The sequence below is a fragment of the Lutjanus erythropterus genome, chromosome 16 (genome assembly GCF_056507025.1).
Source record: "Lutjanus erythropterus isolate fLutEry1 chromosome 16, fLutEry1.hap2, whole genome shotgun sequence".
Taxonomy (NCBI): Eukaryota; Metazoa; Chordata; class Actinopteri; order Lutjaniformes; family Lutjanidae; genus Lutjanus; species Lutjanus erythropterus.
In genome coordinates this window covers 32,235,182-32,249,246 of record NC_139332.1, presented here as the reverse complement: position 1 = coordinate 32,249,246, position 14,065 = coordinate 32,235,182, and the positions used below count along the sequence as shown (strand labels likewise).

The 14,065-nt window shown below is 39.9% G+C and overlaps 1 protein-coding gene across 3 annotated transcripts in view; it reads left to right on the top strand.

The window, feature by feature from the left end:
- pvrl2l (PVR cell adhesion molecule related 2 like) overlaps nt 1-14,065 on the top strand; it is a 477,835-nt gene that overhangs the window by 183,235 nt on the left and 280,535 nt on the right. For all 3 annotated transcript variants that reach the window (XM_084739745.1, XM_084739744.1, XM_084739743.1), the window contains exon 2: nt 13,790-13,902. In XM_084739745.1, coding sequence (XP_084595871.1) covers nt 13,790-13,902 — 113 coding nt within the window. The remainder of the gene's footprint in view (nt 1-13,789; nt 13,903-14,065) is intronic.

The window sequence follows — 14,065 nt, the reverse complement described above, 5'->3', positions numbered from 1 at the left end:
AAAACAAAAAATAGGCACTTTGCCAGCCAATTCATGGGAACTTTAAATATAAACAATAAGAGTGTGATGAATGGTGTAACATTTTTGCTTTAAAGGAGCAATAAATAAGAATTGTCATGTAAAACATTCAAAAATGAACCAACAGAATGTCTTGACACTATTTCAAAGTGTTGCTGAAATATCTACTGAAGTTAGCATGCTAACCAGCTAATTTAAGACTGTGCTGACTCGTAATGCCACTTTGTACCTCCAGATGTGATGGTGAGTCACTGTAGCGTCCAGTCTTCCCACCGTCCGACAAAACTGAGGTGGTTTTCTTGCCTGTTTTGGCTGATCCCGCCTTAAACCCCAGCCATCTTGGATTTTTTGGTCGGGTTGGTGAGGTTCCTGCAACTTTTTGAACCAAAAATCCTGCTTCAGAGGGTGTTCCAGTTTAAATTTCCAACTGGGAACTTGTAAATTCAGACTTCCCAGTTCAACTTGAACGCACCATACGACCACTAGCTGAGTGAACTAGCTAACAGCAGCTACAGTTAGCAGCAGTTAATGGTTTCTCTGGTGATACGCTGCTTCATATTTGTTTGTTTGTTTGGACAGGTTGCAAATTCTTACTTATTGCACCTTTAAGAAAGTGGAACCTCCAGAGACTTAGTGGCTAAAATTAACATTTTAAATCAACAATAGATCCGTGAGTACTTGTGTGAAGGCCGTCACTCGTAGTGATGAACCCAGTCACCCAACTTTGCATTTCCTCTTAGCTCTGAAAGGCATTTTTACGTCTTCCAGCTATTTATTTTGATTTTACAGCCTGCAACTCTGATGGGTTGGTTCACTTTCACTGTCATCTGCCTCATTTTTGGCCACAGCAGACTCTAAAAAAATGACTTAACACTATCAGACAGACAAAGTTAGCAACCAGCTGGTGAATATTCTGGAACATTTAGCTGCCAAGGATATTTTTCATGGGAATTGGTGGAGACATTCCTCTTTGTGGAGGCTGGATATTGGACTTGATATTCAACCGATGGCCTGAAACACGACTCCAAATGAATGCTAATGTTTCTCTGCGTCTGCTGGAGGTGTAAATAGGCAACTCTTTGCTAACAAGTTCATCTTATCAACTTCAAATGAGACATGTCAGCTTGTTTCTGCTTGCCCCTAAGCAAATAAAACACAATTTATGGCAGGTTGAAGCTTTTGCAACAAGAAATCAAGGGACAACTCATGTCCGCCCACATCGTTTTACAGGTTTCTTCACAGCAATGTATGCTTTGCAGACATTATGTAAAAACAAAAGAAACAACAACATAAATTAAATTAAATTGTTGTTTTTCAGACTTTGACTGGTACAACATTCATCCCTGGTGTCTCATTTGGACTGATATCTGTCACCAGTCTTCTTCTATCCACTCTCTTCCTTCTGCCACATAATGTAAAACTGTATTTGTCCTAATACTGAAATTCATATAAAATTGAAACAATGCCATGAGCTACACAGTGCCAAGTAACCGTGATTAAAATTTTCACCGCATGAATGTTTCAGACCTCGTCTATCCCTTGTTAGCAGCTCAGTTACAGCGGTGGCCTTAAGCTTAATTTGTGCTTGATCGCTCAACACTCTCGACAGCTGTCTCTCGACAAAAGATGGTATGTCTCACCTCAAACCTGTGTTTCTACCTGAGCGACAAAAGCTGGAGGACAGGGAAATGATTAAGTGAAGTGATCACACAGTTAACCCGGTGTACCTGGCGGTTCTGCCAAGACAGATGTTGTTTCGCTCCTGGATGAACACAGAAATGAGAAGAACTTGAATGTTACATTTTTATATGTGTATGTATGAGTCATTTAAAGCCAGAGTTTCTCTTTTCGAGGCTGCAGAGTTGTTATGTTTAGTTGTGACTTGTGCAGCTCAAGACTATAATAGGCAGATGTATTTTCTTCTCGTGCCAATTTGTACTTCTACTTTTATGTTTTACTCCACTGCATTTATATGACAGCTTTAGTTGATAAAGACTTGACTTTTTTGGGCCCCAAACAGATGAAGAGCTGATGGAATATGATTTTGGTCGGGTTGGTGAGGTTCCTGCAACTTTTTGAACCAAAAATCCTGCTTCAGAGGGTGTTCCAGTTTAAATTTCCAACTGGGAACTTGTAAATTCAGACTTCCCAGTTCAACTTGAACGCACCATACGACCACTAGCTGAGTGAACTAGCTAACAGCAGCTACAGTTAGCAGCAGTTAATGGTTTCTCTGGTGATACGCTGCTTCATATTTGTTTGTTTGTTTGGACAGGTTGCAAATTCTTACTTATTGCACCTTTAAGAAAGTGGAACCTCCAGAGACTTAGTGGCTAAAATTAACATTTTAAATCAACAATAGATCCGTGAGTACTTGTGTGAAGGCCGTCACTCGTAGTGATGAACCCAGTCACCCAACTTTGCATTTCCTCTTAGCTCTGAAAGGCATTTTTACGTCTTCCAGCTATTTATTTTGATTTTACAGCCTGCAACTCTGATGGGTTGGTTCACTTTCACTGTCATCTGCCTCATTTTTGGCCACAGCAGACTCTAAAAAAATGACTTAACACTATCAGACAGACAAAGTTAGCAACCAGCTGGTGAATATTCTGGAACATTTAGCTGCCAAGGATATTTTTCATGGGAATTGGTGGAGACATTCCTCTTTGTGGAGGCTGGATATTGGACTTGATATTCAACCGATGGCCTGAAACACGACTCCAAATGAATGCTAATGTTTCTCTGCGTCTGCTGGAGGTGTAAATAGGCAACTCTTTGCTAACAAGTTCATCTTATCAACTTCAAATGAGACATGTCAGCTTGTTTCTGCTTGCCCCTAAGCAAATAAAACACAATTTATGGCAGGTTGAAGCTTTTGCAACAAGAAATCAAGGGACAACTCATGTCCGCCCACATCGGTTTACAGGTTTCTTCACAGCAATGTATGCTTTGCAGACATTATGTAAAAACAAAAGAAACAACAACATAAATTAAATTAAATTGTTGTTTTTCAGACTTTGACTGGTACAACATTCATCCCTGGTGTCTCATTTGGACTGATATCTGTCACCAGTCTTCTTCTATCCACTCTCTTCCTTCTGCCACATAATGTAAAACTGTATTTGTCCTAATACTGAAATTCATATAAAATTGAAACAATGCCATGAGCTACACAGTGCCAAGTAACCGTGATTAAAATTTTCACCGCATGAATGTTTCAGACCTCGTCTATCCCTTGTTAGCAGCTCAGTTACAGCGGTGGCCTTAAGCTTAATTTGTGCTTGATCGCTCAACACTCTCGACAGCTGTCTCTCGACAAAAGATGGTATGTCTCACCTCAAACCTGTGTTTCTACCTGAGCGACAAAAGCTGGAGGACAGGGAAATGATTAAGTGAAGTGATCACACAGTTAACCCGGTGTACCTGGCGGTTCTGCCAAGACAGATGTTGTTTCGCTCCTGGATGAACACAGAAATGAGAAGAACTTGAATGTTACATTTTTATATGTGTATGTATGAGTCATTTAAAGCCAGAGTTTCTCTTTTCGAGGCTGCAGAGTTGTTATGTTTAGTTGTGACTTGTGCAGCTCAAGACTATAATAGGCAGATGTATTTTCTTCTCGTGCCAATTTGTACTTCTACTTTTATGTTTTACTCCACTGCATTTATATGACAGCTTTAGTTGATAAAGACTTGACTTTTTTGGGCCCCAAACAGATGAAGAGCTGATGGAATATGATTTCTTGATATATTAAACTACCCAAATACAGCTGAAATGATTAGTTGATTAATCTTTTGACTCTTCCTAAGTCCCGCCCCTTTTTGCCCTTTGCTCCAATGATAGTTGAGCAATTGGAACCTCAGTCAGCGTTCTCCTCTCTTTTTTCCTGTACTTAGATATACTATGGCTAGGTTAGGCTAGGCTAGTTAATATTAGCAAAACACTAATCTACATTGGAAAAAAAAACACATTTTGAGGATGGTTTAAACATGTGGCTGGTGGACCTGTAAAAGTGACATATATCCACATCTTAAGTTAGCTAATGTTAGCTATATTCTAGCTAACTAGCTAACTGATCTACATCAGCCATTATATGGTCAGTTAGCCAGCATTTAGCTAACATAAGCAAACATAAGATGTGACTATATGTTGCTTTTATAGGAAAAGGAAAAAGTTGATCAGGGTTGCTCCACACTCATTGGAGACAGAGGGAAAAGGGGCGGGACTTAGGAATAGTCAATTAGACCTAGAAGTTTGACAGAAAATTCTGTTGCAACTATTTTGTTTTAGCTGTTTTCTTAAACAAGTAATTATTAAAGATTACATATTTTTAATTAACATATAAATTGCAGAAATGAACGCTGAGGAAATAAAGAATAAGTAAAGATAAAATAAATAGCTATCAATCAATCAACAATCAATCAGCCTTTACACCTGCGAGGGGTCGTCTCTTATTCCTCATAAATGTTCCTCATATATATATATATATATATACTGATATATCAGTTGGCTCTGGTTCTTTTAAACAAACAATAACAAACTATAATTTCTTCTGTCAAAGGAAAGAAAAGACGCAGAGTTCAAGAGAAGCAGTCAGGCAATCAGCACTTATTTCCACTGAAAGTACTTCTTTTTTGAGAGGCATTAATTATGTTTATTAATTATGCTAATTGTACTTTTCCGGAGAACATCTGTCATTAATTAGTACATGATGACAGGCCATTTGATGTAAATAACTTCTCCAGTGCCTGTTATCATGTACAAACACTAATAATAACACAGGTGCTACCTATCATCTGGTCGGATTTATTCACAATAATTATGTTGTCTGAAATACTTTGATAACTTGATAATCATGTGGTGTAAAGAGGAAGAGAAGCTTCATCACACTTTGCTGTTGGTCTGTTTAAATGAGCTTTTCAAATGCTTTGATTTGTTCCTTTTTAGTGTTTGACAGCGGTTGGCAATCAAACGGATAAAAGCTGACATCATTGACATTATGACGGGCTGACAAAAAAAAAAACAAACCCAAAACAAAACAGCTGTGGTTCACTGCCCTCTATAAGTGTGTGATTTGGATGTTAATGCGGATGAGTGTGCACCCCATCAGCATATTCCTCACGCTGATGCTGCATGCCTGTCTACACGGGGAGGCTCCACATAAACAGGCAAATGCCACAAGCCTCTAAATGTCAATTAACTGTGATTCATCTCTCTGGTGCATTGGGAGGGAAGCAGAGTGCGGCCGTTCGTTTAACCGCCTCCCCTCTCTGACTTTCCATTTACGTTGAGCTGATGCTCCAATCCGCTGCGACTTCCACTGAGTGCAACAGTCGAATAAGCTGCAAATTGCATGATCATTGGGGTTGCGAGCGAATAATGGAAAGGACTGAAAAGATGCGGGTCGCAGTGGTGCGCTGACACTAATTTTCCTGATAGCGACGGACGGACGTGTGAAACAATTCAGGGAAAAATATGAGGAGCATAACCACAGTCAGCAGTTACGTGGGATTTCAAAGGGCAGGAAGTTTGCCTCTGATAAATGTGTAGAACAATTGAAAGTGCACCTCAATAAAACTAGGGGAAAATACATAACTGGACTTGACAGTGGATCAAGAGGCAGAGAAAAATATAGGTAATAGTATTTTCTCATCATTGAATTGTTGTACTTCAGGTTTATTGAATAAAAGACGGATGAAAGAACTGCTGTGGCTAAAGTAGGTCAGGAAATATTGCATTTAATGTGATGTCTGTATCTGCATGAAGTAAAAAGGGGGAAATAAGTGTTATCTGGATTTATTTATAAGCTAATCCCATTTATTTCTAAAGATGCAATCTTGAAGTCCTGGTTGATTTGGCAACAGCTGTGTTACTGGTGGTACCAACAAGTGTGGCTTTATTCTACAGGTCGAAACACTCAACAAAATAATGAATTAATCTGCCTTTTTTTTCCATCATTATGTGAGCAACTGTGATCTGATTTTATGCAGCGTGCGGTGTGAGTCTGTGAACAGCAGGGCAGAGGCTGCTCCATCACTCCCTGCAATGTTTAACACTGATCCACTCCAAAAAAAAAAAGCCAAAAATGACTGTTTTTGTTTTGTTTTGCAGATGTAGTTTTAAGTGCCAGTGCTAATAATGTCACTGCCAAAACATTGCATTTCCTGTGACTACTTCAAAATAAAAGTTAACTTGTGTTTTCCCAGCTGAATTATTTAAATGTGAAGCTGCAGCAGCAGGAAATCTTTGGTTTGCATTTGCAGTAACTTAATACAGCATCTTTTCTTTGCGTCTCATCTGGCAACATCCAGTTTTATTATTGCAAAAGCAAAGGCTTTTATATATTTTCATCAGTGGGCCAAAGACTCAACTGCCATTCTGTTACTCATTTGATAACAACTCCAGCTCCAGTGATCACACTTCCATAAGTCCGGGAACTCAACTATCCCTTCTTGACTGCAAGCGAGTCAGAGCTGATGCAGATGGCCGCATCAGTTAAAATAAGAGCATCTGAAAAACGTGTCTGTGTGCCTCAGCTGCATCTCATGGATGTAAACACTACCTGAAACATTTATTTACGCTTCAGGTGGCGCTGCAACTATTATTTTCATCAGCAATTACTCTGTAATCTTCTGCAGTGTTTATTGATGGGTACATTTACATTTACGTGTCTAAACTGAGTGCAGGTAAAGTCACTCAACATGTACGCTGTCATCCTTATGCCACAATATTATACATCGTGCCGATGGAGAAATACATCAGGAAACTTCACACATATTAAAGAAAATCTGCACTTAGAGTTGGATGCTTGTTTGCTGCCTGACACTTTGAAATGAGCAAACAAGATGGAACCTGTAGTCGTCACACACGTGTGATGCTGATGTGCCATTTGTGGTCTAGACAAGGGGTTAGTCTCTAGTATGAGGTTAGAGCTCCACTAGATCATACTTTTCCCATAATGCAACTCACTAGTGTCTTTCATAGACCCTTTCTGCATCCAAAACACCTCTCAGTTTGTAATACAGGCTGAGTAAACTGAACATCAGGAGTAAAATCAGGGCTAATTGCTACCTTTAGGTATCACAGGTTGAAGTCATATTCAGCTCCCTACAGCTAAAGTATAAGTTCCAGATTATGTTCTCCAGTCACGCACATGATTTTCTCTAGCTTACAGTTTAGTCCAACCCAACAGCTAACAGTGACTAAGTGTTAGCTCAGATGCTTGACCCTAAAAACCACCCAGCATGATGCTCACAAGTGGCCGCGCTTTTGTGAGCAGAGCGGTCACGTAGGTCTGCATGAAATGTAAGAAGAGAAACTTTCCTCATCCTTTTGCTCGTCTCGTTTCTCTGAGCCAGTCAGCTGAGTCTCCATGGACCTTTTCGGAGTGAGGCTCTGAGGAAATGAATCATTTCTGATGTGATCTCATGCTCTCCTGCTCCCCTCCTTTCACTCGTTCGATGTATGACTTTTTTTTTCTTTTCATATCTCTTTTTGGCCGTTTTCAAACTTCCCCTTCTCTGTCTGTGGCCTCCTTTCATTCTTCATTCCTCTTCCTTCCCTCCTCCAGTCTACCCCTGCAGCTCCATCGCCTTCAGTCTCTCTGTCTGCTTTAGTCATCCTTTAGTCATTTTACTTTTTTGAAACCTTCTTCCTGAGTTTCTTTCTGTGTTGCTCTTTTATTCTGCTGCATTTATCCTTCACCATACATTTTCATTCCATCTTCATCTTCCTCTCATATCTCAGGCTCCTTTCACACTTCTTCCTGACTTCTCTTTCGCTCTTTTTGTCTTTAATAACCTCCTTTTTCTTTCTCCATCATCCTCTCTTTTTCCTCTCTGTCTCTGTTTTTATTATTTTCCCCCGCGCCACTGAAGGGATTTCATTGACCACTATGAATAACCCAAAGGTTTATATGATTCATTTCTCTGGTGAGACCGTCTGGTGTGCGTGTGCATGTGTTTTTGTATTTAAGCTTCTTTTTGAAAAGTGGGAGTTGTGTGTTGATGTGTTTAATTAGGGGGAATTAATCTGTGTGTTTGTGCTCTGAGAGAAGAAAAAAGGAACGAAGAAGAGAAATGTGATGGGAGGAGAAGCAAATGACAGAGCCGCAGATGAACTCTCAGTTCATTGCTGCTATTCTTGTCGACTGAAGCTGCGGAAAAACTCCTCTGACAGCCAGTTGTCTGCATTTATGCGTTTTGCATGTGTGTGTGTGTGTGTGTGTGTGTGTGTGTGTGTGTGTGTGTGTGTGTGTGTGTTTGCATATGTCTTATAGTGGGAATGTATAACTGGTTTGACAGCCCATTGTCTCCCTCGGGGTAAAGACTGTGGTTCAATGACTGAGTCAGTCTCATCTGCACCCACTTTACACCAAGAAGCTCTGATTTATGCACACACACACACACACACACACACACACACAGAGAGAGAGAGAGAGAGAGAGAGAGAGAGAGAGAGAGAGAGAGAGAGTCAATACAGTATTCACAAACGCACACACACAGTAAAATTTCCATTAAGGTAAAATCAATGTTGAAGTGTGTTTATCATATATGTACTGTAAGTCACCTATACATCAATATCTGGCCCTGCAATGACAAAAAAGTTGTTTTCCAGATTTTTTACATTTATTTTAGGTATTTTAGAGGTTGTCTTTTTCCTGCACTCAGAGGCGTGACTAAATTTGCATCCGATGAAATGCTTTCTTGCTTAGCAGAGCGTAGAAGGAGAATACGTCCGCTCACTGGAGTGGACTGGAGTGTTTCTGGGCAGTGGGTCTCACTGTTCAAAAGCATCACATTATAGCTTTATCTAATCTCATGACGTCACGTGATGCTCTTCAGCCCAGAAATACTAGCCCATAGACCTACATTGTGAGAGAAGTGGTAGAGTTTACGTAAATGTAACTGAATGTTTTTAATGGACATATGATGCCATCTGATATCGATCGCAGCCCCCTGAACTGAATCAAATCCAATCATATCCTGGCAGAATTAATGACGTCAGCAAATATTTTAACATTTTCTAAACAATCAATATAATATCATATCATGATGAAACTTATTATCATTGCACAACACAGCATTGTGCAACAATTAGAATTGTAGTTCCCTAACGCTGCACACAAAACACAAAAGATCCAAGCCTCCGCTCGTCATGTTGTCACAGTCTTGCATGTTGCGTCCTGTCAGCTCTGAGTACAATCCTCCCGCCAAGTGTAACAGCTTGGTCCGTAATGCTGGGTCTCCGTTACGTGCAGCACAACAGTCTCTGATTTCCTGTTACATCCATGGACGGCTTTACCTGCACGACAGGGGGCGTAACACACAGCGCTATTAGCTAATGTAAATGCCAATCAGTGTCTGTGACAAGCCCCTCCCACCTACCTGTTTTATAGGAAACACGTAAGGATTAAACATCCCTGTAGATGTTTCATGGGAACTTTAAGCATACATATGCCTTCACAGACAAAATTCATCCCTGTTCACATGGGCGGACATGTGGGCGCATGCATTCTGTAAACACACACACACACACACACACACACACACACACACACACACACACACACACACAGTTTAAACTCTTTGTTTGTGTGACTGTGTTTTACTGCTGATTCACAGGCTAAACCCCAGCTCGCCCATTCACCTCCACGTCATGGCATGTAACATATTGTTGTAATCAATCCCTCACACACTAAGAGGCTTTTTTCAGTGGAACCACCCGGGGCTAGCTAGCGGTTAGCAAGCGCTTATCCCCTCTTCTTGTGTAGAGAGTTGAGAGGCCGCGGCTCCCCCGCAAGAATTTTATCTTTGCAGGCGCAGAGGCTGGCTGAGAGGGCAGAGAGCGTGGGGAGGGGAGGCTGAGGAGAAAAGACCTGGGTAGGATTTGATCCTGGGTCGGCAGGGGTTTCGTGGCAGGGGTCTGGATCACTGCGTGAGCGCCAGGCAGAGCGCAGTTAAAGGAGCAGGACATGTGGTGGGAGAAAAGAAAAGCAAAGTGTCAGTATATGTTGAGGTTACTAAACTGAGCATCCAGAGATTTGATGATGAGGCTCATTGTCGCAACGTGACTCAATAATCAGAGAGTCTTTAAAAATGTCACTTGTAGCCTCATATGAATGTATATGGAAGCTGCCAAACACTGCAGAGCTGCTGAACTTGGACTAGACTGCATTAACGGAGGATTACAAGTTCTCTGTTTTGCTCTCTCTGATCCTTTTTTTTTTGTTTTTCTCACTTGTTCTGTTTGAGCCGTTTTCTCTCTTCCTCTGTCTCATGATTACAAGGATTACAAGTTCATTAAAGTTCATTAGTTTCAAGAAATTTAATACAGCAAATATAATTTGGTGGCTTTTTATATAGAATTTTTTTAACAAGGCACAACTGCAGCAATTTGTCTCACTGGTTGAGAGCTGCTTGTTGACAGCTAATCCAAATAAAAAGAGCCATCGCTAAGAGGCGAGGACAATTCATCCGCTGAAGTGCCTTTAATGAACACGTGTTTCACAAGGTGGAACAGACGAGGCCTCCTGCATTTTAAAGGGACTGTTTGGATTATTTGATGAAGGGTTACATGAGGTACGTGTCTATAATCAGTTTGGAGAAACCAAGAAGAGCACCAGCACAGAAGCTAAGCAGCGTACGTCTGTGGGCAGCATCAACAGGAAAACATATTTCAGCCAGTTAAAAAATGTCCACCTAGAAAAACAATCATTATCAATTTAAGTACATGCTATATTTAGAATATTTTAACCACTTGACCTTGCAATCAGACAGCCTTTTCTGACAGAAAACCACCAATACACAAGTCAGATATCTCTCTCTCCAGACCACACTCCGTAGATGAAATCAGCAGTTGCTGGTTTCACCGCTTATGGATTTTTTTGCGATTGATTTTGTGAGTACACACACGTTCATATCCTAAGAGCTCATCAGACAAATGCATTTTGACTCCAGGAAGTGCTCACACACACAGCACTTTTTTAAACTAAAAAAGTTTTACCAACTAATAATGTTTGGTTGAGTTAATTTGCTTTTCTTCTTTAGATAAACTTGAATCTTTTGAGTATTTCAAAAGTTTTTTTGTCATTATTTCGGTGCTAGAAAATTAAATGACTGCAATTAATAATATAAAATTATTAAACATTATTCACTTCACTTCAGTCAGGTTACTAAACAATTTTTGAAATACAAAAAATTGGATTTCTAAAACTCAAAGATTAAAGTTGATCTAAAGAAAAAAGTGAATCAACTCAACAAAATATTATTACTTGGTAAAACTTTTTTCAAATTTTAAAATCTATTGATGTAAGTTGCCTTTAAATTTTTCTCAACTTTTCCATTTTTACAGTGTCTAACTGACTGTTTCCCATCAGAAGAGGCTGTCTAATGACAAAGTACAGTGGTGAAGATATTCTAAATATTAAGATTGATTTTACGGTGCAGGTGCTCGTCTCTGCTTCTCTATCATTCTCCTCATTCCACCCCACTTCAAATTATCTGAACTATCCCTTTAAAGCCACACAGTATCTACTTCTGCTTTTTTGATGGTGTTGTTTAGCAAAATTCGTCCTGCTCTGGGTTTCCCGCTGCTCCCAAATGCAAAGTAGTCGAAGCTACAGTCGAAAGCCTCAAATGTATTTTCTGGTACATCAGTTTTATTTGTCAAATCCATCTGAAATTCAGAGCAAGCCTGGCTCTCCTGCGGAGTGTATTTGAACGCAGAGACCTGACAGAATCGGTAGCAACACTTGATTCTTTGTAAAAATAAAACAGGGTATCACAGCCGCACAGTGACATTTTTTTTCCCAGCGTAGGTTCAAAAGAGGCTCATGATTTGGGCCTCGGCAGCAGCGGCAGGCGGCTGCACACAGTTGAGTCAGACGGTCACAGACGAATGTTGAGAGAAGTCGTTCCACACGTCCAATTTAAACTCAGTATTCTCAAACAGCCCTGCAGGTCAGCGGGTGCCGCACGGTGTGGAGACACCGCTCGGCTCTAACCGTCCCCCCTTTCATCTCTGTTTAAGTTGGAATGGACGGGGCGGCTCTCACGGCTTGTTTTCAATGAACCTGCGGTGGCCCGGCTGACCGGCGCCGCTCCCTCGACGCTGTTATTCATGCTGAAGCAAAGAGTTACAGGTGTCTCCATCTGAATTTCAAGCAGAGCGGAGAAGCCGTGCTCGAGCTGCTGAAGGCTCGCCCCCTAGCGATGCCTCCTGGTAGACGAGCTGTTACTGTAATGAGGAGAGCCTAACTGAAGGAAGCCGGCTGAGACTCTGCCTCAGGCTTGTTATCAAAGGCTCATGATTCAGATGTTTTTAAAACTATATTTCTCTTGAATGAACTAGTATCTAATTTCTTTAATTCATCCTTGTTGTATTTCTGTTTCCCTCATTAAGTAACTGGGAAGTAACTAAAAACAAATACTCCTTACATTTTAACGGAAATATCTGTAATTTCTGTTTCTTACGTTTTCAAAACAGGCTCATTACTTTTAATCCATCTGAGGGGAATTATTGATTATTTTTATTTTTTGTCATTGTTTGCCACCTTCCCAACATCAAGACTGAAATCAACCTAAATGATTGAGGCAGCATTGCATAGAAAAGTCAGTTTCTTGGTGTATCCATCGGTCCACATCGAGCACAGCAGACTGACAAGACGAAAAAGACGCAACAAGACTGAAAACAACATAACAAGATGTAACGGATGTAATACAACAACAAAAAAAATAATGTAAAAGACATGAGATTTAAAAAATGTAAGACAAGACAATAATGACCTGGCAAGGGAAAAAAAAAACAATTTAAAATATGTATCAAGACAAAAAAAAATACTAAGATGGAAAAAAAGGTAAAAGAAAAGATAGGAAGAAACAAAAAACAACATAAATGACAAAAAACTATGTAAAAGATGTAACGACATAAAAGACATAACAAGACTAAAAACAACATAATAAACTGTAAAGGACGTACTATGACAAAAATGAAAAATAATGAAATAATAATAAAAATGTAACAAGATGGAAAACAATATAAAGTATGTAATAAGATAAAAAGACTTAACAAGATGAGAAACAATGTAATAAGACAAAAACACGTATCAAGATGAAAAAAAAACGTAAAACATGTAACAATAGAAAAAGACAAAACAAGATGAAAAAGACATAAGACCAAAAAAGCTATGTGAATTACATGACAAGACAAAAAGACGTAACAAGATGAAAAACAACGTAAATTTTTTAACAAGACGTTAAAAACGTAAAAGACGAAAAGATGAAAAACAACGTAAAAGAAATAACAAGTCGAAGCAGACGGTGAGGGAGACTCTCTGAGTAAAGCTGAGGTTCCTTTAGCTTTGCAGAGAAACAGGACGTAGAAACGTCCTTCAGAGGGAAACTTTTTACTTTTATACTTTGAGTACATTTCGGCGCCTGTAGTTTTTCACTTTTACTTTAGTACGGAAGCAGGATCAGTGCTTCTACTTGTACCAGAAAATGTATCTGTACGTCTACTGGAGTACAGATAGTGTGGACTTTTGTCACCTCTGTCCAGAACACATTAAGAGGGTCGATGTTTCTTTCTGACACAAACAAAATGAACAGAAGGGAAAAATCAATCACAGCTTCACTGAAATAACACCAGATTCATAATGAAGTGATATTTATTTTAGTTTCAAACCCAAACAAACATGTTAAATTATTCAAATGATATTGGTTGTGTGGATGATGTATAATCACCCTCTCTGTCTCCTTTTCGTCTCCTCCAGGTACCGGGGCTCAGAAAGTGCGAGTGGAGGAGGAGCTGGAGGCGTATCCCACAGAGTCTGTTGATCTCCGCTGTCAATTCATCGACGGGGGAGGCAAAACCAAACTCACACAGGTAGGAAGATGAAGCTCGGCAGCTCCGGAGGCACCGGAGCTCAGAATGTAAAAGTAACTGACATGGTAGTATTACCTAATGGAGTGAATTCATTAGAAGAGAGAGAAGATATTCAGAGGTCAAAAATGTCAGTCTCTCTTTCACAACATTTTACTCGTGCAGG